At 41.3% G+C, this 27,315-nt stretch overlaps 2 protein-coding genes and 1 pseudogene across 2 annotated transcripts in view; 1 reads left to right on the top strand and 2 right to left on the bottom strand.

Annotated features, from left to right (window-relative positions):
- Window positions 1–1,970, bottom strand: part of LOC125620240 (Fc receptor-like protein 3) — a 4,774-nt gene extending 2,804 nt beyond the window's left edge. Inside the window, exon 1 of the mRNA XM_048814652.1 lies at window positions 1,139–1,970. Within this exon, the coding sequence (XP_048670609.1) occupies window positions 1,139–1,439 (301 nt within the window). The 5' untranslated portion in view covers window positions 1,440–1,970. The remainder of the gene's footprint in view (window positions 1–1,138) is intronic.
- Fcrl5 (Fc receptor like 5) overlaps window positions 1–18,429 on the bottom strand; it is a 36,075-nt gene extending 17,646 nt beyond the window's left edge. The window contains exons 1-9 of the mRNA XM_048814938.1: window positions 18,255–18,429; window positions 15,919–15,939; window positions 14,316–14,561; window positions 12,114–12,368; window positions 11,596–11,880; window positions 9,869–10,087; window positions 8,410–8,688; window positions 4,324–4,599; window positions 1,139–1,417 (exon numbers count right to left, since the gene is read on the bottom strand). Of these exons, the coding sequence (XP_048670895.1) occupies window positions 1,139–1,417; window positions 4,324–4,599; window positions 8,410–8,688; window positions 9,869–10,087; window positions 11,596–11,880; window positions 12,114–12,368; window positions 14,316–14,561; window positions 15,919–15,939; window positions 18,255–18,333 (1,939 nt within the window). The 5' untranslated portion in view covers window positions 18,334–18,429. The remainder of the gene's footprint in view (window positions 1–1,138; window positions 1,418–4,323; window positions 4,600–8,409; window positions 8,689–9,868; window positions 10,088–11,595; window positions 11,881–12,113; window positions 12,369–14,315; window positions 14,562–15,918; window positions 15,940–18,254) is intronic.
- Window positions 18,430–18,871: 442 nt separating this feature from the next.
- Window positions 18,872–20,602, top strand: LOC107156664 (annotated as a pseudogene).
- Window positions 20,603–27,315: the final 6,713 nt, after the last annotated feature.

Here is a 27,315-nt window from a genome sequence, read left to right as displayed (position 1 = left end):
CGGGTTCATGATAGATGGATTAGGGAGGGAGAAGGAGAGTGATTGAACTGGGAGTTCTGTTGAGGTCTGAGGATAGTAGTGACAGAAGGAGTTGCTGGAAGGGCAGGAGGTCATGGTGAGTAGTAAGTGCTTAAAATGGTCTTTTAGGGTTGGAGGCCTGTGTATATGTCGGGTGGATGATGGACGTGGGAAAAGGACAGGCCATGGTGTTGGTCATGGACACAGACATGTGGTCATTAGAGTCATGGAATGATGGTGGGATGTAAATGGCCAAGGGACCTAAATACATGGAGGTCTTTGGTGATCTTTGTGATACAACAGGTAGTTGAGTCTTTTCTCAAATTTAGCGATGGTGGAGCAATGGGTGGAGGTGGATCAGTGAGATCTGACCAGATGCTCAGCTCATGACAGTGGGACTTGGTGATATTGCTGAATGGAAAGGGGCATGTAAAAAAGCAAGAGTAGGAAAGTTGGGAAATTTCCTAGCAGGGGTCTTGGATGGGAGCCGAAGTTTTTCTGGCAGAAAACAGGAGAAGCTAGGGAGAAGTATGTGAGGTTTTATAACATTGGCTACAGAACATTGCTAGTAAGAAAAGTACAGCTAGAGAAAGGAAGGTACAGCTGGAGAAAGGAAAGTACAGCTGGAGAAAGGAAATTACAGCTATAGAAAAGAGAGTACAGCTGGAGAAAGAAATTACAGCTAGAGAAAGGAGAGTACAGCTGGTGAAAGGAAGGTACAGCTAGAGAAAGGAAAGTACAGCTGGAGAAAGGAAATTACAGCTAGACAAAGGAAAGAACAGCTAGAGAAAGGAAATTACAGCTAGAGAAATGAAAGTACAGCTAGAGAAAGGAAGGTACAGCTAGAGAAAGGATAGTACAGCTGGAGAAAGGAGAGTACAGCTGGAGAAGGGGAAGTACAGCTAGACAAAGGAAGGTACAGCTGAGAAAGGAAGGTGCACGCTCCTCCACCTGTAGAATCCAGGCACACCTGCTCTCCATGTGGCTGTGAGGCAGCAGGCCTGCCACGACAGCCCCCAGGGGGTGCTTCTGTGGAAACTGAGCTCCAGTCTTGCCTACTGGGGCTGGTGGTGCAATGGTCTGTCCCTTCTGCTGCTGTTACTGGGAAAGGCCAACTTACTTTTGACAGTGAGTGTCATTGTGTCACTGCGTTGTGTCTGAGCACTATTGCTGGCTTCACAGAAGTAGTTTCCAGAATGTTCTGCAGTCACAGTGAGACTGAGGTATGCTCCTCCTCTAGAATGGGCCTTTCTGCTCCCCAGGTTGACATCCTCATGATAAAATGTGTATGTGATTGGGAGGGAGCCGCTCAGGGCCTCGCAGTGAAGCTCCATCACATCCCCCACCACAGGCTGGACGCTGGGATCCCTGAGGGTGAGGACAGGGCGGGACAATGAAACTGGGGGAGGAAAAACAGCCATTAGCCTTTCTGATTGAATATATTCTTCCACACTAAAGACATTTCAAACAGGAAAGTTATTTTCTTGTTTTCTAATGACCTTGTGACACAAATGAGAGCTCATCCTTTACACATTCTCAGAACCTTATTCAGACCTCAGGAAACACTGACATGTGTGTAGTTCTTACCTGTGGTTTGGAGAACTGAGATGTACAAACCCAAGCATATTTGAGGAATCTAAAGGGATGAAATTGAAACCTGTGCATCTGATAAGTCAAATGATGAAGGGGAGATGGAGAAACCAGCTCAACAGAAAACGAAGGAGAGGAGAGAGCTGTGGCATATATAACCAGGGATGGAATTGAGTCTGGGCTACATTAGAAACAGGACTCACAAGAGGATGGGCATTGCAGTGTATTTGCTCATTTTTATATTTATTCATCACAAATTACTGAATACAAGGTATCCATAAGTTCTAACAATGGCTGTATCTAATGGATATTCAATGGTGAGAAAGACATAGACCCTGCTCTCAGAGCTTCCAAATGGTAGGCAGAAACTGAACAAAACAGAAATTTAGAGTCAAAGCATTGATAACTGAGACCAAAGATCAGGTGCTAAGAAAGGTTGAATACTGGGACTGGATCTAGCACAGATGAGTCAGGGGAAGCTTCTCATGGCTTTTGAAATTAACCATGGGAAGAGGGAGGAAAGAGGACATGAGGCAGGTAGACAGTATGTGCAAAGGTTCTGGGTTGGGAAGAAGGTGGGCATAGGTGGGGGTAGCACTGAGGGAAGGCTGGAGAGCCATGCAGGGCTTCCCACACCATGCTGAGGATTTTGATCCTTCTTCACTAAGCAATGGTATGAGAATTTTGACCTTGTTATGCAAAAAGGACAGTAGTGGGGGCTGATGTGAAATTGAGGAGTAGTTAAATGTCACTGAAGTAGTTGAAATGATGAAGGCTCTGACTAGGATGGTGGCAATAGAGATAGAGAGGATTCAAGGAACACCCCTCAGTTTCTGCCTTGTGGATTTGGATGAAGGAGGCATCATGAGCAGTGGATGGAGCAGGATCAAGCAATGGTGTTTCTAGCTGTGAGAGAAATGGAGCAAGTCAAATGCCCACGGAAGGAGCCTATGAGGAGAGATGCAGAGAGTCATGAGTGAGAAAGGGATAGTTGGTTTCATGAAGGTTCTGAGGATGCATGAGAGGATGGAATGTAGAGATCAAATGGAAATGTTCACTGACACCGGGAGAAGAATCCCCTGCTCCATACCTGGGGGAAAGGGGGCATAGTTATTGTGTGGAGAGATAGACAAATACTGAACTTGATGGTAGGAGTCAGAGGTGTTCTTGGCAGATGGATTAGGGAGGGATTAGGAGAGTGACTGAACTGGGAGTTCTGTTGAGGTCTGAGGACAGTAGTGACAGAAGAAGTTGCTGGAAGGGCTGGAGGTCACGGTGAGTAGTAAGTGCTTAAAATGGTCTTTTAGGGTTGGAGGCCTGTGTATATGTGGAGTGGATGATGGATGTGGGAAAAGGACAGGCCATGGTGTTGGTCATGGACATAGACATGTGGTCATTAGAGTCATAAAATGATGGTGGGATGAAAATGGTTAAGGGATCTAAATACATGGAGGTCTTTGGTGATCTCTGTGATACCGCCTGGTAGCTGAGTCTTTTCTCAAATTATCCATGGTGAAGCAATGGGTGGAGGTGGATCAGTGAGATGTGACCAGATGCTCAGCTCATGACAGTGGGACTTGGTGATATTGCTGAATGGAAAGGGACATGTAAAAAAGCAAGAGTAGGAAAGTTGGAAAATTTCCTTGCAGGGGTCCTGGATGGGACCCAGGTTGCTCTGACAGAGGTGCAGGAGAAGCTAGGGAGAATTTTGTGCGTTTTCATAACAATGGCTTCAGAGCACTGCTAGTAATAAAAAGTACAGCTAGAATAATAAAAGTGTAGCTGGAGAAAGGAAAGAACAGCTGGAGAAATGAAAGAACAGCTGGAGAAAGGAAAGTACAGCTGGAGAAAGGAAAGTACAGATAGAGAAAGGAGAGTACAGCTATAGAAAAGAAAGTACAGCTGGAGAAAGGAAATACAGCTGGAGAAAGGAAAGTACAGCTGGAGAAAGGAAAGTACAGCTGGAGAAAGGAAAGTACAGATAGAGAAAGGAGAGTACAGCTGGAGAAAGGAAGGTACAGCTGGAGAAAGAAAAGTACAGCTATAGAAAAGAAAGTACAGCTAGAGAAAGAAAAAAGGAAAGTACAGCTAGAGCAAGGAAAGTACAGCTAGAGAAAGGAGAGTACAGCTGGAGAAAGGATATTACAGCTGGAGAAAGAAAAGTACAGCTGGAGAAAGGAAAGTACAGCTAGAGAAAGGAGAGTAAAGATAGTGAAAGGAAAGTACAGCTGGAGAAAGGAAAGTACAGCTAGAGAAAGAAAAGTACAGCTGGAGAAAGGGAAGAACACCTATAGCAAGTATAGTACAGCTTCAGAAATAATTCTCCAACTAGAAAAAGGAAAGAACAGCTCGAGTAAGGAAAGTACAGCTAGAGAAAGGGAAGTACAGGTGGAGAATGGAAAGTACAGGTGGAAAAAGGAAAGTATAGCTAGAGATAGAAAGGTACAGCTGGAGAAATCAAAGAACCGCTGGAGAAAGGAAAGTCCAGCTGGGAAAGGAAGGTGCAGCTGGGAAAGGAAGGTACAGCTGAGAAAGGAAGGTGCACGCTCCTCCACCTGTAGAATCCAGGCACACCTGCTCTCCATGTGGCTGTGCAGGCAGCAGGCCTGCCATGACAGCCCCCAGGGGGTGCTTCTGAGCTCCAGTCTCGCCTACATGGTCTGGTGGGCTATGGTCTGCTCCTTCTGCTGCTGTTAGTGGGAAAGGTCAACTTACTGACAGTGAGTGTCATTGTGTCACTGTGTTGGGTCTGAGCACTATTGCTGGCTTTACAGAAGTAGTTTCCAGAATGTTCTGCAGTCACAGAGAGTCTGAAAGACACTCCTCCTCTAGAGTAGGCCACTCTTCTCCCCAGGGTGATATCGTCATGGTAAAACGTGTATGTGATTGGGAGGGAGCCGCTCAGGGCCTCGCAGTGAAGCTCCATCACGTCCCCCACCACAGGCTCTGACATGGGAGCTCTGCGTGTAAGGACAGGGCGGGACAATGGAACTGAGGAGAGAAAACATGTTAGCTGACATTAGTGTCTTCTTAAAAAAATTTCAAACAGTTCTCCACTAAAATAATGTTAAATTTACAGAATTATATAAAATAAATAAGAAACATTCTATCATTTATCTTATTTTTATTTTTCAGAGATTTCCTCAGTTGCGTATGTGTTAATAACTTTCTAAGCCGTTTCTATGTACAAATACACTTACTCACAACAACACATAAATACAGTGAAAACCACAGGCAGGGGATCACAATACACACTCTTCCGCAACCTGCTTTCTGCCTTAGCAACCTACCCTGAGCCTCTTTCTGTGGTATTTACGAACGATCTGCACCATTCACTTAAAAGAACCAAGTTTATATATATTGTGTATATATATATATATATATATATATATATATATATATATATATATATATATATATTTTAGAATTTTTTTAAAGGTGGACACAATATCTTTACTTATTTTATTTATTGATTTTTTAAGTGGTGCTGAGAATCAAACCTAGTACCTCACAAGTGCAAGGCAAGTACTCTACCGCTGAGCTATAACCCCAGCCTCAAAGTATATTTCTTTATATACAATAAAGTGCAACTCTTATGTATGTAAAATTCTGTACAGATATTACCTACTTTACAGACCTCGGAATATTCCATTGTGTTGATTTACTATAATATACTTAAGCAATTCTTTCTGAATGAATGTTTAGGTCATAATTTTAAAATGTTTGTGTAGTACTGCATTAAGTGATCCTGTAGATATATCATTATATATTTGTGCATGCATTAGGATAAATTCTTAGAAGTAGAATTTCTTGGAGGAGGTATATGAACAGTTTAAATAATGATAAATTATTCTTTAAAACGTTGGGGACCAATTAACACCTGCACTAGGGGCAAATAAGTATCTGTTTCCTCATACCTTTTTCAGTTAGGTTTATATTTATTATTTATTCTCTTTTTCTAGTCACTCCACTTGAATAATTCACTCATTCTCTCCTGTGTGACTCTACAGGCTGCTAGTTAGTTTTCCATGTAACTTTACTAACCCATTAATGAATTTCTAAAAATACTCAGAAATGATTTATAAAATGGAAATTTTGAAATTTGTTATTAATTTTATAAAACGTTTTCCATTTTAACTGACATACAGTAATTGTGCGTATTTATGGGCACAGTGTGACATTTTGATATTGTATACAATGTGTAATGATCAGATCAGGGCAATTGGTGTGTTCGTCGCCTTAGATGATTATTTGCTTGGAAGCAACATTAATTTTAAAAAAATTGTCAAGTCAATTCTTTTTTGTTGCCCATTATGAAATAATAGTGATCACAAGAAAATAATTGTTATTTTACTTCTTCTTCTGCTTCTGACCAGATGATTTTTCTTCATTACACATATATTTTTTAAATTCTCAGTGTTTGTAATGGTTTTCTATTCTTTCTTTTAATAGATTTTTTAGTTGTAGATGAACACAATACCTTTTTATTTTATTTATTTATTTTCATGTGGTGCTGAGTTTTGCCCAGTGCCTCACACGTGCTAGGTGAGCGCTCTACCACCAAGTTACAGCCCCAACCGTGGTTTTCTATTCATAACCATAGTTTTCACAATCGAAATATGTGGTTTTCAACCTTCTTGGTACAATATTCTCACCTGAATATGTGTTAAAAAATAATGTTTCTCAAGTCTTACTTGAGAAATTCTGAATTTAATTTCTTTGGAGAGGAGCTTAATGACAGGTATTTTTGCCAAGTTCCCAGGTGATTCTCATGTGCAGCCAGGGTTGGGAAACTCTGATCTACTAGGTTCAGTCTGTATTTTCATATCACGTTTCCCTCATTATATGTCCTTTATGTTGATTCACATCTTGAGGGGCTGGATTTTCTCAAGAAGTAATTTTTTTTTTCAAGAATGGTTAAAGGGCCCTAAATTCCCTGAGTTTCTGCATTTTTGACAGTGACTTTTCAGTTTGATATAAAATTCTCCATTCTCATGCCTCTCCTCAAGGTCCAAGTCTGGACACCACACTTCTCTCTTCGGCATCGACTATTGTGCAAAGTCAAGGACCAACTGGATATTTTTCTTTCTGAGATGACTGCTCATTTTTTCCAAAAACCCTCTCTCTCGCTCCACCCCACTTCCTTTCCCCTCTGCTTCTCTTCTCTCTCTTTCTTTCACACACACGCGTGTGCGCGCACACACACACTTTAATTCTGAAGTTCAAAAACTTAATTGAGATAATCTTATGTACATGCTAATGTTTTCTTCATTTTAGGAAATTTTCAAATTACATCTTTGAGTTTTGTTTTTCTCTTCAGTTTGGTTTTCTAATCTGTTTTTGAAATCTGTTATTTATTTTTAAAAATGTTTTTAAAATGTTTTTCCACTAGAAGCATTTAATTATCCAAACATGGGGTATCTATTGTCTGATTTCCATATTATATTTTTGCCTCTTTTTCTGTTTTGCATTCTGTATTGTTTTCTCATAATGATTCTTCATTCAATTAACATTTTTTAGGGGTATCTCTTCTATTCTTATTGCCTTACATTTGGATTTTATTTCTAAAACATCTTTGTAATTTTCTTTGTTTCTCCCGAGTTCTGCTGAATGGTTTTCTTATCTCTTCTTATTGTTTTATCGTCTTATCATCTCTTCTTTGACCTCTTTAATTTATTTTTTGAACTTTTTTTGAGTCCATATTTTCTCTAATTGTATTGAGACTATCTAGAAGAATTTGAGAGGTTTTTTTCCTGTTTTCTGTAGCAATTCTTCTTCATAAAAGTACTATGTCATCTTCTTTTCTCCTTATAATTTTTAAAATTTTAATTGACATAGTAATCATATCTATATTTGGGGCATAGTGTGCTATTTTGATACATGTATAGGGTCAGGATAATTAGTTAATCCATTACCTCAAACACTCATTATTTCTTTGTGTTGGGAACATCAAAATCTTCTCTGCTAATTATTTTGAAGTAGACAATTAGTTGTTGTCAATCATAGGTACCCTCCCAATGTGCCACAGAACATTAGAAATATCCCCCCTTTCCAAGTGCACCCCTATTAACCATCTTCTCCCCCGACCACTTCCCAGCCTCTGATAAACACTATTCTATTCTTGCACAAGAATAGAAGAGTTCCAAATGCCCAGTGTCACACACTGTTAGGCTCACGGAGGTAGGGAAGACCTATACCATGAGGTCCTGTACTCGTACAGCTTATATCCCATTGACATTGAGGGAGACAGACAAGGAACAGGAAGTAGAGAGGTTTTAGATATTGCTAAGTGTGAGGACATAATAAAACATTATAATGGGTTAGTGGATGCATTAAGGCTGGGGGCTCTGGTTTTGGAATCGTCATATTCTTTCCTTTCACACCCAGTCCTCTGCAGACCTACTGTGAGAGCTGTAACTGCTTGAGACTTCTTTGGAGAAATTATGGTGTTGCCCAATATTTGCCCGCATGGCGGTGCTTGCAGCTGAAGTACGTGTGTTAGGGAGAAACAGGTGACGCATCTGTGCGTCAAGTGAAGAAAAATTGGCTCAGAAGACGGAGGGCACGAAGTGATGATTTGTGAAAAGAAATGTGTTGGGTAAAATCTGGGGGAGTCTCTGAGCTGTCATGGGGTCAGGTTGAGCCAGGGATGGATAAGCTCTGAGGCCTAGGTTTGCTGAGAGTCCAGAAGGGTGTTAGGCTGATTGTGATAGGAAGCAGGAAGGTTCCCGAAGACTTGTGAAGGGGCCTGAGAGAGAAGGATCTGACTGGGGATGGGCTTAGCAGGAACTCAGGGCTTACCCAAGACGGAGAGCCTCACAGCCTCACTGCGCTGGGGGCTGAATCCATTATCAGCAGTGCAGTAGTAGAACCCAGAATGTTGTGCGGTCAGAGAGATGCCCAAGGATGCTCTTCCTGTAGAGGGGGTTGAGCTGCTCCCCAGGGAGACAGAATCATGATAAAACTTGTACAGGATTGGGGGAGAACCTCTCTGGACTTCACAGTGAAGTGTCAACCAGGTTCCTTCAAGGAGCCAGTTCTTAGCAGGGTTGAGGGTGAGGACAGGCTGAGACACAGCAGCTGAGGGAGAGAAAATGAGTCAACCGTTGCTTCTGCCTCTTCCCTGTAATTCCCATCTGTGGCCAGAGCAAATGGCCAGACTCTAGTCTCTCCTGGCCCTCAGGGTGGTCCAGCAACCTCCCAGGCTTCTCTCCCCATCCCTCCCCATCCTCCATCTGTGTTGAGAGCCACAGCCCAAGGGTCCCCAGCAAACTTTCAGACTGCCAGCTGATGATTGGCTCACAGCAGCCCCAGCAACATCTAGCTGATTGGCTCCTCTGCGGTGATGCTCATTGGGCTGTTTCCCCGCCCTTTCAGACTACAGAGCTGATCATTGGGGGACTTTTTTTGGCTCCGCCCACACGACCCAGCCGATGGGCCTCAAGAGCAGGAGGAGTAGGGGTAGGAGAGGCTTGTGGGAAGCCGGTGGTGGCAGTTGGGCTCTGAGGGTTTTTCCTGAGGAGCTGTTTTGTTTGGCATGTGTGGTTCTAAAAATAAAGTTAGTTTCTTTTGACAAGTGGCTCCTGAATTGTGCCCAGCCAGACTGCGGCACATCTGGTCTGCTCCAGTCTATTCCTTCTCCATCAGACCGCTGCCTCTTCCCTCCTGCCACCCTCGTCAGGTGACCTGTCCCCCTTTTGCAGAGGAGATGATGTCCTTGGGGGCACTTCATTAGGGTTGGTCTCAGGGCTTTGCCTGTGGCCATTCTCTGACCATCTCTATTTACATGTGTGCAGGGAGGGTCCCTGAAGATCCTTAAGTCAAGGGCCTTGTCAAGAGACGTGGTCCTAGATCAGTCCTGACTCTAACATCCTAATTGTTCTGCTTTTCATTCTTAAGAGGCACTGAACGTTGCTTAAACTGCAAAGGGATTGGTAAATATGAAGGGTGCAGACATATTCCTCACCACTGAACGTTTTCTTTATTCTCTATGTCTGAGAGTTTCCAAAACTTCCCACGGCCCGCAACCCTTTCTGTCCTTAGCTCTTTCCTGCTAGACTCTGACTAACTCCTGGAAGGTTTCTCAGAGCATTGGATGTCAATGTCCACTCCCACCCGACTGCCTGTGGTCTGCACAGAGGACCCCTGTGTGCAGTTTGGTAATCCATTCCTTGGATGACACTCAGCAGCACTCGCTTTCCCGTGGCTTGATGGTTACCAGCCTGCTGGTAAAACTTTTGGGACTACTGTTGACTTTTACAGTAATAGTCCCCAGCGTCACTGCCTTTCACCATGGAGATCTTGAATTCTGCTTCTGAGAATGTGTGAATCTTTGTTTCCTTCCCCAGATTGACTTTATACCAGGAGAACGTGATGAGCCCCGGGAGCCTGTCTACTGAGCAGATGAGCGTCAGCTTCTGCCCTTCAAACACTGGTCCTAAGGCTGGGACAGTGCGTATTTGGACCTTGACAGTAACTCCTAAGTAAATTAAAATATATATATATATATATACGTGAGCCTCGAGGCAGTGGGGTGCTCGTGGATAGAGGAGAGTCACAGGCTGGAAATGGCAGAATCTGCTGATTCCCTATATGAGGTTAGCCTGAAGTGGAGTTACCTTGTCCTTGGGAACAGGGAGACGGTTGGAGAGGCTGTGGTCCCTGCTTGGCTAGGGAGGTCCTCTACTTCCTAATGTTCTTGTGGAGAGTCCAGCCTAGGAATAGAGTTAGCCCCGTCTATCCTGCTCTCATGTCCACCCACACCTTGATAGAACATGGTCAGTCATCCCAGAGGTGATATCTGCTGCCCAAACAGCTGAGTAAAATGACCAGGGTGTGCAGGGGGCAGGGAGACTTGGCATCAAAGGAGATTGTCCTGGGGATTTAGTGACAGCAAGAGCTAATTGGAAAGGAACACTATTGACATGTTTAGTAGGCTTGCCCTTGAGCACACCCTTCTTAACCTGTCTAGCATGTGACACATGAGGTCAAAGGATTGGGGGCCAGGACAGTCCCGTCATGTAGGCTCATCTGTGATGGGCTTTTGGTAGTGATGTTGGCTTAGGGCAGTGCTTTTTGAGTTATCCTCAGGTCTTTAAGAACAAAGGAAGATCATTAAACCGAGGGGGAGAAGAACCTGAGGTTGGGGGAAAACTTTGTCAGGAATTATTGAGTTTTAACTATTGGACAATAAATCCCCTCTCCACCTTCGCTGGACTGTTTCTCCTTAAACTAGTGACCCTAGAAAATTCTGCTTCCTGGAACTGCAAGATTAATAGGATTTAGTCAGTTTAGAAGAAAGTGTCATTGGACTTTTGTTTTTCTTAGGAACAGGGGTGAATTTATGGGAAATGCTATCACTTTCGTTCCCGGCTCACTCAGGAAATTGGGCACCACAGACCATGTGTCCCTTCCTAATGCTTAAATATATTTTCCATGAGACAGACCAAATTTCATAAAGGGAACCATTTGGCCATTGGATGAGAGTCATGCTTGAAAATGTCTACAATTTTAGAAACTTGGGAAAAAATGAAAATGGGCACACCACCATTCTTAGAGACATCAAATTGGAACCTTTTATTCCCCAACCTTTTGTCCTTGGATTTCCCTGTCCTGCAGCACTCTGCCTCCAGGCACCTAGTGTTCCAAGTCTGTCCATTTGGCTGAGCAGAGTCTAGTCAGCCCAGCCATCGCTTATGACTACAGACCTAGCAGGAAATACAGGGCATCAGGGAAGAGAGCTTTCAAAGAAGAGTTGTATCTAAAGGCAGCGAAAGAAAAATGAGCCCTGTCTCTCTTTTCCTGAGCTTTTTTTTTTTTTCTCTAAACTCTTCTAAGATGTCCACAAGAGTTGAGGCCTCTTCTGTCACACAGCTCCCATTCTCACACGTGGAAGAAGCACATTCCACACGAACCAAACTGATGTGCGATTGCACACAACTCTTCCAGTCCCGTCCCCTGTCCATCCCAGGACCCACTGAGACTCACCCCACACAGTGATGGAGATCTTCCAACTCTCTTTCAGAAGGTGGGAATTCACTCTCTTTGCCTGGCACCAGTAGGACCCTGAGTCCTCTGTCCCCAGGGCGGGAATCCGGAGCTTTGGGGAGCTTCTCCAGCCTGACCCCAGAGCCTGACTGTCTCTGAAGAAGCAGAACTGGAGCTGGACATCTGACCTCTCTGGAGGGAGCTGAGTCTGACAGGTCAGCGTCACTGGACTTCCCTCCGTGGGCTTAGAGGAGCTGCTTCTCAGCACGGGACGTGGAAACAGCACTAGAAAGAAAGATCACAGCAGTCCCCAGAAGAGTGAGGCTTGGAAAGGCACTGGAGGGAAAAGTACCTCTGTAGCACCACCACTTCTGAGTTCTGCCGTCCATCAGCACAAAGAGCACAGTTGCACTTTCTCTCAAGGGCACCCCAGCCCACCCTCTTCTTCCTAGTCTACCTCTGCAACCTCAGGCGCCCTCCTTCTCACCAACCCACTTACAAAACAATGAAAGCCTTACCTCGGATTTGGATGCTGACTCTATTGGAAGAAGCTGCACAGCACCTGTGTATATAGCCACCACAGTGATAGTGACCATTGTGCGCCAGATCGGCATCATCAATGTGCAGATCAGAACTATTATTAGGTAACATCAGGCGTTCACCATTCTTAAAAAATACTACAGTATTCAGTTCAGTTTTTGCTTTTGTCCGACACCTTAGAAGCATGGAGTCTCCTTCGAACACATAAGGTGGACCCTGTAGGATCAGTGGAGCTGTAGGAAAAATAAGACCAGTTATTTGGTTCATCCCACTGTTTCCTCTTTCTTTTTATTATTATTCCAAGGATTCTTAAAATACTTATCATTTCCCCCCTGGATTTTAAAATGAACATATGCAATTGAGAAAAGCTGGAAAGTAGAAATGTAAGTAAAAAGTATCTACCATCTCACTGCCCGGAGATGCTTCCAATTGTTTTTCTTCCATGTTCAAATATGTGAGGGTCTCTGTGTATTTTTTTCTCCTTTATTGAATTGGAATAATATTTACATATTTGATAAATTGCCCTTTATTTACTATGTCAGAATATTTTCCCTCAGTAATATCATTACTGAGCTTGATTTTCAATGGGGGACAGTTTTCTTTTAGGGGCAGCATTGTAATTCATTTAATGAATCTTCTTCTCTTGATCATTTAGGGTCTTTCATTTTGGGGGATATTTATGATCCCTTTAATAGGTAAATGTTTAAGAGGGAAATTATTATGTTACTACACTGTTTCCTTTTTCACTAAATTAAAGGGCATTGTAACTGGGATGATATGACTTCAACTTTATAACAGGTGGTTTTAGGACAAACAGGAAATTCTTCATCGATAGCTATAAATGTGACAAATCATTATGCCACTTATTATTTCAAGTAAGTAATATGGCTTAAAACTACACATCTTAATGTATAGGAACTGTTCAAATGAATTTCAACCCAAATTTCCTTTCACCTGAGCAGCTTATAAAACATAATAATTCTTGAATTGCACTCCCATAAGTTATTTCTTTTGAAATACTGAGGAATAAACCCAGACCCCTGTACATTCTAGATAAGCACTCTACCACTGAGCAACATCCTCAGCACTTTTAAATTTTATTTTGAGACAGGATCTTGCTAAGTTTCCCAGACTGGCCTTGAATTTATGATCTTCCTGCCTCATTCTTCCAAGTAGCTGTGATTGCAGGCATGGGCCCCTGTGCCCTGCAAGTCTATACATATTGATTCAGTAAATATAAGGTAGGGCCTGAGTATGATTAAAAACCTTCCCAGACCCCAGCATGGTGGTGCATGCCTGTAATCCCAGTGGCTCTGGAGGCTGAGGCAGGAGGACTGAGAGTTCAAAGCCAGTCCTGGCAATGGTGAGGTGCTAAGCAACTCAGTGAGACACTGTCTCTAAATAAAATACAAAATAGAGCTGAGGATGTGGCTCAGTGGTCTAGTGCCCCTGAATTCAATTCTCAGTACCAAGTCCCTTCGAAAACAAAGCAAAACAACACCCCCAAAAAACCCCAAACCCAAAACCTTCCCAGGCTTTCTGACTGAGGTCAAATTTTGAAAACCACAGGGTTAGCTGGGCATGGTGGTGTATGTCTGTAATCTCAGTGAATCAAGAGACCAAGGCAGGGGGAATGCAAGTTCAAGGCCAGCCTGAGCGATTCAGCAAGACACTGTCTCAAAATTAAAAATAAAAAAAGGTATGCGGATGTGGCTCAATAGTAGAGGGCCCTGGATTCCATTCCCTCATACCCCAAACAAACAACCTCCCCCCACAAAACCATGAAACTACAACACCCCCTTTCCACATCACATCCTGCCTGGGTGCAAAGACCTTAATTCACTCTGAAGAAATGGTAGTGTTTGGGTCATCCATAACCTTTAGCTCTTATGTGGCAATGATATCCTTCTGGATACACTACTCGTAGTCTCGGCCCATTGGGCTACATGAATTTTATCTGGATAGTATCAATTTTCTTAATTTTTATGTTCAAACTTAAGAAGCTAATTCTGTTCCCTGTCTGGTTACACACAGAGCCTGTGAACGCCCTCCTTGTTTAACTATAATGTGGAACAAAAATGTCCATTCAAGAGTCGGCCCAAGTGAATGGTGTCAGCAGCCTGAGAGAAAATGGTCTGAAATAATTTCTAAGGTTTTTATTTCTTTTACTTCTGTCTCACCTGTAGAGAATTCCAAGTGCACAGGGTCGCTTACAGGCAAGCCATCAGCCTGGCATTTGTAGTCTCCAGATTCACGAACCCTTAGGGTGCTTTTTGGGGTTTTTTCTAATACTTTTCCCTCAAAGTACCATTTTGTTGTCCGTGGGGAGTGGGAACTAGATCCTTTGCAGGTCAGATCCATGCTCTCTCCTTGGAAGAAAACGGTCCATGGAAATTGAAGGGAAATTATGGATTTGGATGGAGTTACTGAGGAGGAGGAGAGAGAAAATGAGTCTGAGGTGGCAGTGCCCACAGTCCCAGCAGCAGAGGTTCTTGTGGGATAGACAGGAGGACCTAGCTTTGGACAGCACCCAAGAGGCTCCCTGAGAGGGTCACTGATCATTCAAAGGTGCATGTCAACCCGCAGCACTCACCTCCCCAGGGGAAGAGAGAATAGCAAGGAACAATGTGAATTCAAGAGGATTCACTGCGATGTCTGTGGTTAGTTACCTGTGGTGGAAGTGGGTCATGGGAAAATGACCCTCACCCCTGTCATCACACACACACACACACACACACACACACACCCCAGGTTTAGAGACATTAATTCACTCTGAAGAAATTGTAGTGTTTGTGTCATCTGTAGCCTTTAGCTGTTATGTGACAATTACATCCTCTGGATATGCTACTTGGAGTCACTGCCCGATGGGCTGAATGAGTTTTATGTAGATAATTTCATTTGTCTTAATCTTAAATTCAAAACTCAGCTAATTCCCATTCCCTATCTGATTACAGACAGAGCTTACACAGGCATTGTTAAAATCACAATTTTGCACTTTTCCTTAAAAGAATAGATAATTCTATCGAGGGATTTTTGCTACCGAGAAAAGCTTAAGAGATCAAGTTGCCTAACAGCTTCATTTTATAAATGATAACTCAAATGTCCAGAAAACCCCCAGCATAGCTAATTATGGAAGGACAAGAAATGGATAAATTATCTATTGGAATCCAGAGATGACCTAGGGTACAGTTGAAGCAGCTGATTTGGGATGAGGAGAGGAAATGTAGGGAGTTCTTGCTATTCATGGATTCTCAAATATCCAAGACACCCTCTGGCCCGAAGAGTGATATGAGTCACAACTAAAGTAAATGTTGATACAGGCAGTCCGTCTTCAGGCCTGGCCTGGTCCCCACACATTTCCTGGAGGACTGACTTCCAGAGCTGTGAAGGTTAGGGTATTCCTGCTGGCATCTCACAGTGGGATGTTTTCAGAGGATTTCTCCTGGCTTGCTGATTAGAGAAGATCCTATCCCCAGCCCTGCACGTTGACCATGGAGCTGAAGGAGTGCCTCATGGATAAGTGGGGTCCAGCGCTAGTAGGAATAAATTCAGGGCCCAGCCGAGGTCAGTGGCTGTGGATCTAACACTTCACCCAGGGAGGGGCAGAGGGTGACCATGAAGATATGCTAACCCTTGAGCAATGCCAAGAGACCAGGTGTCATTTTTCACATCTTTGCCGGCCTTGGCAAAGAAATGGAAAATAGGAGGGGTTTTTAGGCAAATGTTTTATGTTAGAGAGACACTCTTATCCAGACACACTGAGGAGCAAAAGAGAGAACTCACCAAGTTGTTCACTGACAGGAGCTGCAATAAATGAATAAACACATAAACACATAAGTAAGTAAGTAAATAAATAAATAATAAAAATAAAGAGCCAGAGATGAGCACAGAGCATGGATTCTTCAGTTTTTCAAGGATAATACCTTTCCCCAATCCATTTATTATTTCTTCCATTAAAAGAAAATTATGTCTAAAATATTGTTATTTTTCAAATGTCTTCATATACAACACAGTGCTTAGACTTCTAACATAAATTTAAAAATGGTATCTGAGACTATCACGCTAGTGACATAAGCCAATCCCCCCAAACCAAAGTCCAGATGTTCCCTCTGATATGAGGGTGCACATGAAGGGAGGAGAGTAGGGAAGAATAAAAATACTTTGGATTAGACAAGGGGGAATGAAGGGAAGGGAGAGGGTCGGGATAGGAAAGACAGGACAATGAAATAATCGGGTATCACTTTCCTATGTGCGTATATGATTTCACAACCGATGTAATTCTAAGTCATGCACAACCAGAAGAATGAGAAGTTATACTCCATATATGCATAATATGTCAAAATAACATTCTACTGTCATGCATAACTAATAAGAGCAAATAAAAATGGTATCTGCTAGCAAAACGTTGAGCAGTGGGAGAAACAGAATTGTGATGCCTGGTGATATAACCCAGGGTCTAAGTACAACAACAGAATTACATGGGAGGTATTGGAGGATGGAAGGCTACCCAGCCCGGTGCAGAGAGTGTGTGTGTGTGTGTGTGTGTGTGTGTGTTGAAGAGGGTGAGTGGATCATGGAAGCGCCTGGAGGAGGAGAAAACTATGAATGAGAACGTAGGGATCAGCCAGGGGAGGGTTAGTGTTTGTGTGTGGCAACAGGTGGTGGGAAGAGTAATCAAAACAGGAAGGGCACAGGAGTGAAGAGTGACACTGGTCCAGGAGTTACGGGGTAGGGAAAGGGGGGCCAGGGGGAGGGGTGGTGTCTGGAAGGCACCACAGGGAAAATAAGGTTAAAAAGGAATGCAGGGCCTGAGAAGGCAGGTCCATTTTTATGATAGAAGCCACGGGGAGCCATGGAAAGTTTTCAAGGAGGATTGTGGCAAGGTTAGAATTGGACACTTAGATGGAGCACTCTGACAGAGGGTATCCTTTGATGGGACAAGTTGTGCAGCATCTTAGAAGGCAGGGCGAGAGTGCTGATGTTTAATGTTCTCCAGATTGCTTATCCAGTGAGGGATGCTTCTCTTGATTATTCAAGATTATAACCATTTTACAGGCCAGAAAGCTTAGCGGCTAATAGGCGACAGTATGGCGTTTTGAACCCAAAGTGCATGCCCCTGGCCATTCTCCTGTTCTATCCCTCTGTGTGGTGCCACACGAGGAAGTGCTCTGTCTCTGGAACATTCCAGCATCTCTTGCACCTTCTAGCTGTAGGGTCCTCTTTTCCTCCATCATATCCACTCTGTCCCTCCTGCCTCCCCCTCCTCGTCCTGCTTTCCCTCTGAGTCTCATGAAGTCGTTATCAGCATTTGTTGTGTAGTTCATTATCTGCCTGCACCATCAGTTGGAAACTTTATCTCCATAATGATTTCACTGGATCCTGTTCCATAGCTATTTCTTGCACACTGGTCACTCAGAAATGGTACCTCCCACGTCCTCTCATCATTCCCCAGTACCTGGGATAGTGCTATCCATAGACAATAACTGAAATTTTGTTTTGACAAACAAATTAATAAACATTTAATTATAACCTTTAAACCTTGGCAAAAAAAAAAAAAAAAACTACCCACTTCGTAGCTATGACTGCACAGAGACTTATGCACACGCACAATGAGAATGTCATGTGCCTGAAGTTTTGCCTTGCCCACTCCTCCCTCTGTGTCTACCCCTTCCCTATTGTGTTCTTAATCTGTCAATCACTGCTGTGACTTGCCCTCTCATGCCCAGCACCACGATCTGACCTTGTCATACAAGGAACAAATGCATCTCCTTTGCAGAAAGAGGGTAGACTGTTCCCAGAATCAAACACTAAGAACAAGCAGACACAACATATCTTTCTAAGGCTTCATGAAGTGTCTGTTTAAGAGAAATGTAAGTGAAACCTTAATAGAGCGCTATGGGTTCCTTCTCTGTAAGATTGAAGGAATTTTTTTTCCATCCGTGACCACTTTCTTTGAATTCACTAGAGGAAACCCTGAGCTGTACAGTAAAACATTAAAATACAGTATCTTTATGTGGGAAAGACTGAGCAGGTGCTGGGCCCCAAGAAAGGGCCAGGGCCAGGTGGAGAGAGGAGCTTCCCAGACCCCAACCCAGGCTCATGTTGAGTCATCTACTCACCCAGAACCAGTAGAGTCACCCACAGCAGCATGAAGACCGGAACCACCAAGACCTGAGACCCAAAGACAAGTTTTCTCATAAATAGCAGGTTTGGTCTTGATCTTACAGTCAGTACACTGTTCACATCAACCTCAAGTAGCACATCTGAGAAAATGCTTTTTTGAAAAGAGCAAAATGCATTAGTAAATTAGAAACAAGGAAGTGGGAGTACCCATGGTTAACTACCAATCAGGATTTCCTGTCCTCTGATCAAATTGAGAAAATAAAGATTAGGGTTCTTAAAAAAACCGCATGCCATTGACCCCATATTTCTCTTGTTGGGAAATTACCTTAAGGAAAGTATGTGAAGATAGCTCTATAAAAAATGTTTATTGTAACATCATTCATTATTATCTGCACACTGGAAGCATGGGGCTGTTTAAGAATATTCCAATCCATCTATACAATGACAAACTATTAAGAATGAGGCAAACCTAGCCGGTGTGGTGGCTCACCTCTATAATCCCAGCAGCTTGGGAGGCTGAGGCAGGAGGATCTCAAGTTCAAAGCCAGCCTCAGCAAAAGTGAGAAGCTAAGCAACTCAGTGAGATCCTGTCTCTAAGTAAAATACAAAATAGAGACGTCCCTGCATCATGGCTTTCGTAACCAGGCAGTTCCTGCGCTCCTTGTCTTCCTGGTCCTTCGGCCTCGAGGAAGAAAATTATCGTCAAGCACGTGACGGTCATCCGCGGGCGGGCTGATGGGTGCCGCATAGCCCAGGTTGCTGCAGCAAGTGGCCACACAGTAGTGTTGGTGGACCAAACTGAGGACATCCTGGCAAAATCCAAAAACAGTATTGAGGAAAACCTTAGGAAAATGTCAAAGAAGAAGTTTGCAGAAAATCCTAAGGCTGGTGATGAGTTTGTGGAGAAGACCCTGAGCAGCATATCAACCTGCACAGATGCAGCATCTGTCGTCCACAGCACAGACCTGGTGGTGGAGGCCATCGTGGAGAATCTGAAGGTGAAGAACAAGCTCTTCCAAAGGCTGGACAAGTTTGCTGCTGAACATACAATTTTTGCCAGCAACACTTCCTCTTTGCAGATCACAAGCATAGCCAATGCCACTACTAGACAAGACCGATTTGCTGGCCTTCATTTCTTCAACCCAGTGCCCCTGATGAAACTCGTAGAGGTCATTAAAACACCAATGACAAGCCAGAAGACATTTGAATCTCTGGTGGACTTTAGCAAAGCCTTGGGAAAACATCCAGTTTCTTGCAAGGACACTCCTGGGTTTATGGTGCACCATCTCCTGGTGCCATACCTTGTAAAAGCGATCAGGATGCATGAAGGAGGAGATGCATCCAAGGAAGACATTGACACTGCAATTTGAAGTTGGGAGCTGGATACCCTATGGGTCCATTTGAGCTTCTTGATTATGTTGGACTGGATACTACAAAGTTCATTCTGGATGGGTGGCATGAAATGGATGCCAAGAACCCACTGTTTCAGCCCAGCACATCACCAAATAAGCTGGTAGCAGAGAAGAAGCTGGGCAAGAAGACTGGAGAAGGATATTACAAATACAAACGATGCACAGCTTCTCTGGCTTCAGGAAGAAGTTTCGTGAGTGTGCTCTAACCAGTCCCGAGAGCCATGGGGATGCGCTTTGGTCAGGCAATCCCTCTCTGTGCAGTCTGTTCAATATGCATTTCGATTATAATCTATCTGAGGTAATTATTTCATTAGTCACAGTAATGATAGATTCTTCCATTGATAATTAACTTCTTTTTTTAGTCTGTTCATTTTTATGTATTTTCTAAAAAAAACTTTACACCTTCAGTGCCTTGGAGCAAATGTTTCTTTCGAACCTTGTCTTTTATGTAATGCATTGATTGAGTCACTGAGAAAGGAGAGGCCCTTCCTCCCAGAGTGAGCTGCTGGCTTCATGTTGCTGTGCACTCCTATGAGGAGCCAGCAATGCACAATGGGCATCTGTGAGGGACAGCAGTCCGTGATGCCTGCATCTTGCCTTTCTGAGAATATTTTGCTGCCTGCAGCTTTGAGCCTTATCCTGCATCTGGGTGTGACCTAAGATGTTATGTCTTTATTCAGCTCATCATCAAGACACTGTTGCTGGATTGGTGGGAATATCTGTGTATGTTTGGTTTCCAGGAAGACATCTTTTCATGGTCATTCATATCTACAAATCCTAATCATCAAATCCTAATCATTACTCTCTCTCTCTTTTTTTTTTAATAAGAAATCAGTGCTGCAAACTCCTGTAAATTGTCTTCTAAGAAAATGCAATCTATTAATCTGTGAAAATTTGGAAATAAACATGTAATTTAAAATTTAAAAAAAAAATGCAAAATAGGGCAGGGATGTGGCTCGGTGGTTAAGTGTCCTGAGTTCAGTCCCTGGTTAACACCTCTCCCCCAAATGAGGCAAACCTACACATGCTAAGATTAGACCACTCTGATTAATGGGAGAGGACAAAACATGAGGTGCTGATTGGCATTTGCAGTATTATTTCTTTGTTATAGATGGAAAAAATTGAATACATGTGTATAAATGTATTTTTATAAGTATAAATATACCTTTTCATGGAAAGCACTAATAAATGGTTATATTTGATGTATTATTGGTGGGAAAGAGCCACTTCATTGTGTGTTTCTATCCTGTTTTGCATGCATCATGTGTATGAATTGCTTATATAATTTTTTAAAAGTCAGGTTTCTGTGCTGGTGCACAGGTCAACCAAGGCCCCTAAGACATTAGCTGCCATAAGGAATGTCAGTTTCTCTCTTTGAAATACTTTTTTTCCCACCTTTTCTCTCTGGACTCACACCTTGGTCCTCCTAAAGGGACATTTAACTTTGTATCTACTAATGCACATTGCCTTTGGCATATGATGTCACATTTAGAACTACTGTGCCCTGAGGAAAACATACAGGGTAAACAGAGACGAATCCATCTCAGTTCAGTAGGGGACCCTCAAGGGGAACAGAGTCTCTGCCTGCATTTGGAGCTAAAACAAATAGAACAGCTGTGAATATTCTTCTATAGATCTCAGTACATATGCATGGATTTCTATGGGATAAATACCTGGGAGTGGAATTACCAGCTCATCAGGCATGCCTAGACAGTATCCAGGTTAGAAAATGTGGCCATGCTATTTTCCAAAGTGATTGTGCCAATTCACACTCCACCAAGCAACAGGAGAGTTCTCAATGATCTAGTCCTTGCTATTGCAGGTATTGCCATCTTGTGGAATTTTAGCAATTTTGTTGGATTCATCTTAATAAGATTTTAATTTTCATGTCCCTGGTGAATTATGAGAGTCATCTAATTTTCTAATTTGTGATTTAGATATCTGTTCTCTATGTGAAATGTTTGCTCAAATATCTACCTATTTTTGGTCTTTATGTTTTATAGTTCTTTTAAACTCTAGATATGGATCCTTTGTTGGATATTGCAAATGTCTTTCTTCAGTCTGGGCTTTTATTCTTGCTCATTGATAGATCCTTCTGATTAATGATCATTCTAAACTTTGATGGAGTCTAATTCATCAATCTTTTCCTTTATGGTTAGATATTTTTATAATCCCTTCTGATTTTGTCTACTCTAAGACCATGAAGATATTTTTGTAGATTATCATCTAGAAATAAATATATATATATATATATATATATATATATATATATATATATGTAACTTTTTAGTATTAAATAATTTTTCCTCTGAATTACTACACTGGCTAGAATATTAAACATAATCCTGAATGAAGTGGTGAGAACAGGTATCCTTCCAGTCACACAGGGAAAGTTCTCAATATTTCATCATTAAATTGTATATTTTCTTTAGGTGGTTTTGGTAGATAGTCTTCATTAGATTAAGTAAGTTTACTTCCATTTTTAGTTTGTTAAGAATTTTTCTTTTTTCCTATATGATGGACATTGAGTCACAGTAAATATCTATTTTGCATTTATTGAAATGATCGTGTTTTTCTTTTTTTATTGCCTGTATGGTCAATCACATTGATGATTACAAATGTAAAATCATCTCTGCATTCAACTGGGCCATGACGAGTTGTTCTTTTTTTATGAATTACTGGATTTGACTTTTAATTTGGTTTTGGATTTTAGTATCTGTGTTCATGAGAAAGGTGGACCTATACTTTTTCTTTCTTGACAAATTTTAGTATCAAAATTATATTGGTTTCATGAAACAAGTTCCTTCATTCTCTATTGTCCTAAAGAATTTGTGTTAAGATTATTGTTGTTGTTTTCCCTACGCATTTGAAGATTTTAGTGGTAAAGCTGATTGGGCCTGAATTTTCTCTGGGGAATGTTTGTGTGTGTGAATGTGTGTTTAATGACAGATTTGACTTTGAAATCCAAACAGGTTTATTCAGATACTTTCTGTTTGTGCTAGTTTACATAGGTTATATATTTCCAGGAGTGTGTTCAATTACATTTCCAAACATAATGACATTATTTATAATGTCTTCATGTTATTTTTTAACAGTTCTGAGATCTGTAGTGACATTCCCATTTCATTCCTAATATTGATAACTGTGCTTTTTCTTTCATCTTTTTTTAAAAATTATTATTCTTGATCAGTGTTTGTAGGTATTTATCAGGGGGACTAGCCTTTTCAAAGAATTGTTGGTCTTACAGACTTTTCTCTGCTGTAGGTTTATTTTTCTGTTTCAATAATTTCTGCTCTTTTCTTTTATATTTTCTCCATTCTACCATTTTGGATTTAACTTGTCTTTATAAAACATATTACAGGGATATTTAGCTATTTGATTTTTATAGTTTTTTCTTTCTTAATATATGTATTTATGCTATATATTTTTTAACCTAAATGTGGGTTTATCTACAATATGCAGGTTTTGATATGTCATATTTCTGTGATGATTTTGTTCAAAATGATTAAATATTTTATTAGGATTTCTTTTTTGACCCATGGATTATTTTGAAATGTATTGTTTCACTTCCTAACACTTAGTGATTTCTTTTTCTTTTATTATTGATCTCTAGTTCAATCTCTCTGTAGTTCAATCTGTCTGAAATTTGTTGAAATTTGCTTTGTAGATTAGTGTCTGAAAAGTTTTACAAATATTCTACATTTTCTTTTAAAAAGAATTTGCATTATGCAAGTGTTGCTGCAGTATGTCCTTTGTCATTTATAGTGTTCTATATTCTATACTGAATTGTTCAAATATTCTATACTCTTAATATTTCTTTATGGTTTTTCCATCAATTACCAAAGGAATTATGTTAACACTTTCCATCATAATTCTGGATTTTTCTGTTTGTTTATTTTTTGTCAATTTTTTTTTGTTTTTATATTTTGAAGTTATTTTATGAGATGCATTCTCATTTAGAATTGTTACCTCTTCCTGGCAGTGTGACACACCATTATTAAAAGTCTCTGTGTTTTTGCCCAGGAGTCACCTTGGAGGAGTCTCATCTACATTTGGGCTTTATTTAGATGGTTGGATGCTCTCCTTTAAATCTGAAACTGATGCTGGATTGAATGAGTCTGGGTATCTCTAGAGGTGATAAGTCCATTGTTTTTATAGAAGAAAATGTAAACGTTTGTGGCCAGAGAATGCACTGTTTCCTAAGATGACTAGTAACAACTCCTTTCATATTGTTTCTCTCATCAAGAAGGAAGGCTGTATCCATCGCCCTTAGATCTAGCTGGGCTTATGATTCGCTTGACCAATGGGATGTGGCAGAAATGAAGCTGGGCAAATTTCAAACCTAATTCTTCAGAAGCTTGGCAGAGTGTTTGTGTTTTCTTGGAACCCCAGATTATCATGTAAGAAATCTAATTGCCACATCGGAGAGTCCCAGCCAGCCCCAGCTGGTGCAGCCAACTCAGATAAGACACTGACCATGTGACTTAAGCTATTTTGGATTCTCCTACACCCCGTTATATTCCCTGATGAACACAGTCACATTCATGACCCCCAGATAAGCCAGGTGCCTGGCTGAGCATGACCAATTATAGAACCATTGCTTTAAGTCACCTGGCTTTTGTGTGGTTTTTAGGCAGCAAGAGCTAACTGGGATGGGTTTGTTCTATCTTTCTTAAGAAGGTCCTTTTTATCATTAAGAAATAACCCAACCAGGAGCAGTGGTACATGCCTGTAATCCCAATGGCTTGGAAGGCCAAGGTAGAAGGATCGTGAGTTCAAAGCCAGCCTCAGCAATTTAGTGAGGCTGTAAGCAACTCAGCAAGACCCTGTCTCTAAATAAAATACGAAAAAGGCTGGGGATGAGGCTCAGTGGTTAAATTCCCCTGGGTTCAATCCCCAGTACCCCTACCCCCAATGAACTTATTCTCTATAATGATTTTTCTCTTAAAGTCTTTTTCTTTAGCTCAAGTTTGTTAATCATGTTCTTCAAATCTATATCCTTATGGATTCAGTTTACCTCAGCTCTCAATTTCTTGTATGCCTTTTATGGCTCCTGGTTTTTATGCATGTATGTTTTAATTTTAGTGCATTAACAATTTTTATGATGTTTTATTTCTCCTGATGATTATTCATTGGCTAGTACTATATGGCAGAGGCATTTACTGCTCGTGGAATAGCCATATTCTCAACGTTTCCCAGTTCCCTAATAATAGAGAACCACATGATTTGTGTGTCCAATAAACTGTGGGTGAAAGTGGTACATACTAATTCCAGGCTGAAATATACAAGAACAGGTAGGAAATGTTCATCAGCCCTTCCCTGGCTACTGGAACACAGCGTGTGTGTTTCAGAGAGTGGATTTATAAAAGGGTGAAGCCTCTCACTGCCTGGGTCTGTTGCTGAGGCACATTGGACATGAAACTGAGATTAAAGTCAGCTTTTATGTGTTGATTCACTCAATTTTGGGGGTCGATTATTATTACCATTACACAAACGGTCCTTTCCTCAAACATACTATCAGAACAATTCTAAACTATCCTACATTTCCCAGCCTTACTGGAAATTATTTTAGTATTCTTCATTCAAAGTGAATCTGACTTTTGGCTTGGACACATAATTATTTTCATATTAAGGAAGGATCCTTCTAGTTTTATTTTTTTTATGTGTTCCAGGACTGCTTAAGTACCTTTGCAATTAGAATTTTAGAGCCAGAAGAATACTAGAGTTATAAAGTCAACATAGTTAATAAGTGACCACACTGAATGTGTGTTAAATTCTTCTGTCCTGAAGCTAAATAAATAATACACGGTCAACTTCATTCTTCTCTTGGTTTCGTTTGAATTTCCCTATGGTTCTTCAGAGTAAGTAGGTTGGGGATGTGGCTTTTAAAAAGTTTCATTGAAGATAAAGTTTCATTTTTCTTTTTTTGTCGTTTGTGGTTGGTTTCAGAAAAATAAAATGTGGTAGATATGCGTTTATTCTGACCTGAAAGATTCTTAGTCTAATAATAGGTACGTTGATTGGATGATTACTGTAACCACATTGGATATTTTGTAAAGATTACCTTTTGAAATCTTTGCCCCCACACTAAAAAAGTTAAACAGCGAAATAACCCAGGCACTGTTCTTTCAGGCAGATATTGCTATCCATATCTTATAAATGTAGAAAACAGAGGCTGAAGGAAATTACATATCTTAATTTCAAGTTCTTTGAAAGACAAAGACTTGTGGACTATAGTGGCAAAGCCAAGACCAGAATCCAGATCTGTCCGAGCCTTAATAAGTTCCATAAAAAGATACAACAGTCACAGGCATTTGAACAGGAACTCAGATGCAATGCAAATCCTAAAGCCGGCTGTAGCAGGGACAGTTTCCATGGCTGAAGAGTTACCTCTCAAGAGAAATTGTTAAGGGCTATTTTGGTGACAGGAAATGGAAACTCAGTGTTCTGAAGTTTAAAAATGAACACTGAACTATTTACAAAACATTCAGATAATACTCAAAGGTGTCTGGAGGGCATATTTAAAGCAAGAGGTAGGAAATTAGCTATAGTAATCTCATAATCATTGGGTGGGGCTGGGATATCTCTTAGGGTTCTGTTCATCAATTTGGAGAAGGACCAGAACCTCTTAGGAGCTCTTTGAGTGATGAGGAGAATTTTAAATGTTGACAAAGAAGATGCTCTGGCATAGTGGCTAGGAGACAAGTGTCATATAATACAGTGAGGGAGAGAGAGTCGATACAGAAGAGAAAATCCAGGCAGAAAAGAAAATCCAGGCAGCAAAACCAAATCAGAGCAAAGAAAAGGCTTTATTTCTTAAACGATGTTGCATCATTTTCTGGAGGAAAAATCTTACAGACAATGTACTATCATGACAGAGGGGTGAACGAACACAGGCTCCTTCACCAGGTTCTGCCACCAACCAGCTGGGTGACCTTGGACAAATTATTACAGTAATTTTCTTTATTTTAAAATGGGTGCCACCTACCTCCCTCCTTGGGTAGGTATGCAAATCAAAACTGGTAATGTTTTCCTTGCCTATTCAGAACCTGAATGTAGGTGACACAAAATCTGTTGCTCTTTCAAAGATCTATTTATGTTTTTCCTCTCTAACCTTTATACCAAGTTGCCTTACCTGGTGGTGATGGATTCTTTGTTAAAAGATAACTGAGTGAATGAATATATATTTAACAGCTCTATTGAGGTATAATTTTTAATGAGAAAAATCACTTGTTTGGGGATACGAATGCAGCTCATCAGTGGAGCACTAGCCTAGCATGTGTGCATGATGCCCTGTGTTTGATGTCCAGCATTGCAAAAATAAATAAATTAATTAATTAAAATACAGCCCCTTGTTTTTATCAACACAAACCAATTTCAATTCAATTTTATTTTATTTTTCATTTTTATGTTTTTATGGTGCTGGAGATTGAACCCAAGGCCATATGCAATGCTAAGAAAATGCTATACCACGGAGTTATCCCCCAGCCTACAATAATTTAATTTTAGAACATTTTTCTCTACCCCAAAAAGAACCTAGTACCCATTTGCAATCACTTTCAATCCCCACCCACAGATCCAGGAAATTAGTTACTAATAATTTACTTTCTTTCTCTGTAGATTTGCCTATTATGAGCATAGAAAC

Source organism: Marmota marmota, unplaced genomic scaffold, assembly GCF_001458135.2.
Source record: "Marmota marmota marmota unplaced genomic scaffold, marMar, whole genome shotgun sequence".
Taxonomy (NCBI): Eukaryota; Metazoa; Chordata; class Mammalia; order Rodentia; family Sciuridae; genus Marmota; species Marmota marmota.
The sequence above is the reverse complement of the archived record's forward strand: the minus strand, read 5'-3'. Positions and strand labels throughout refer to the sequence as shown.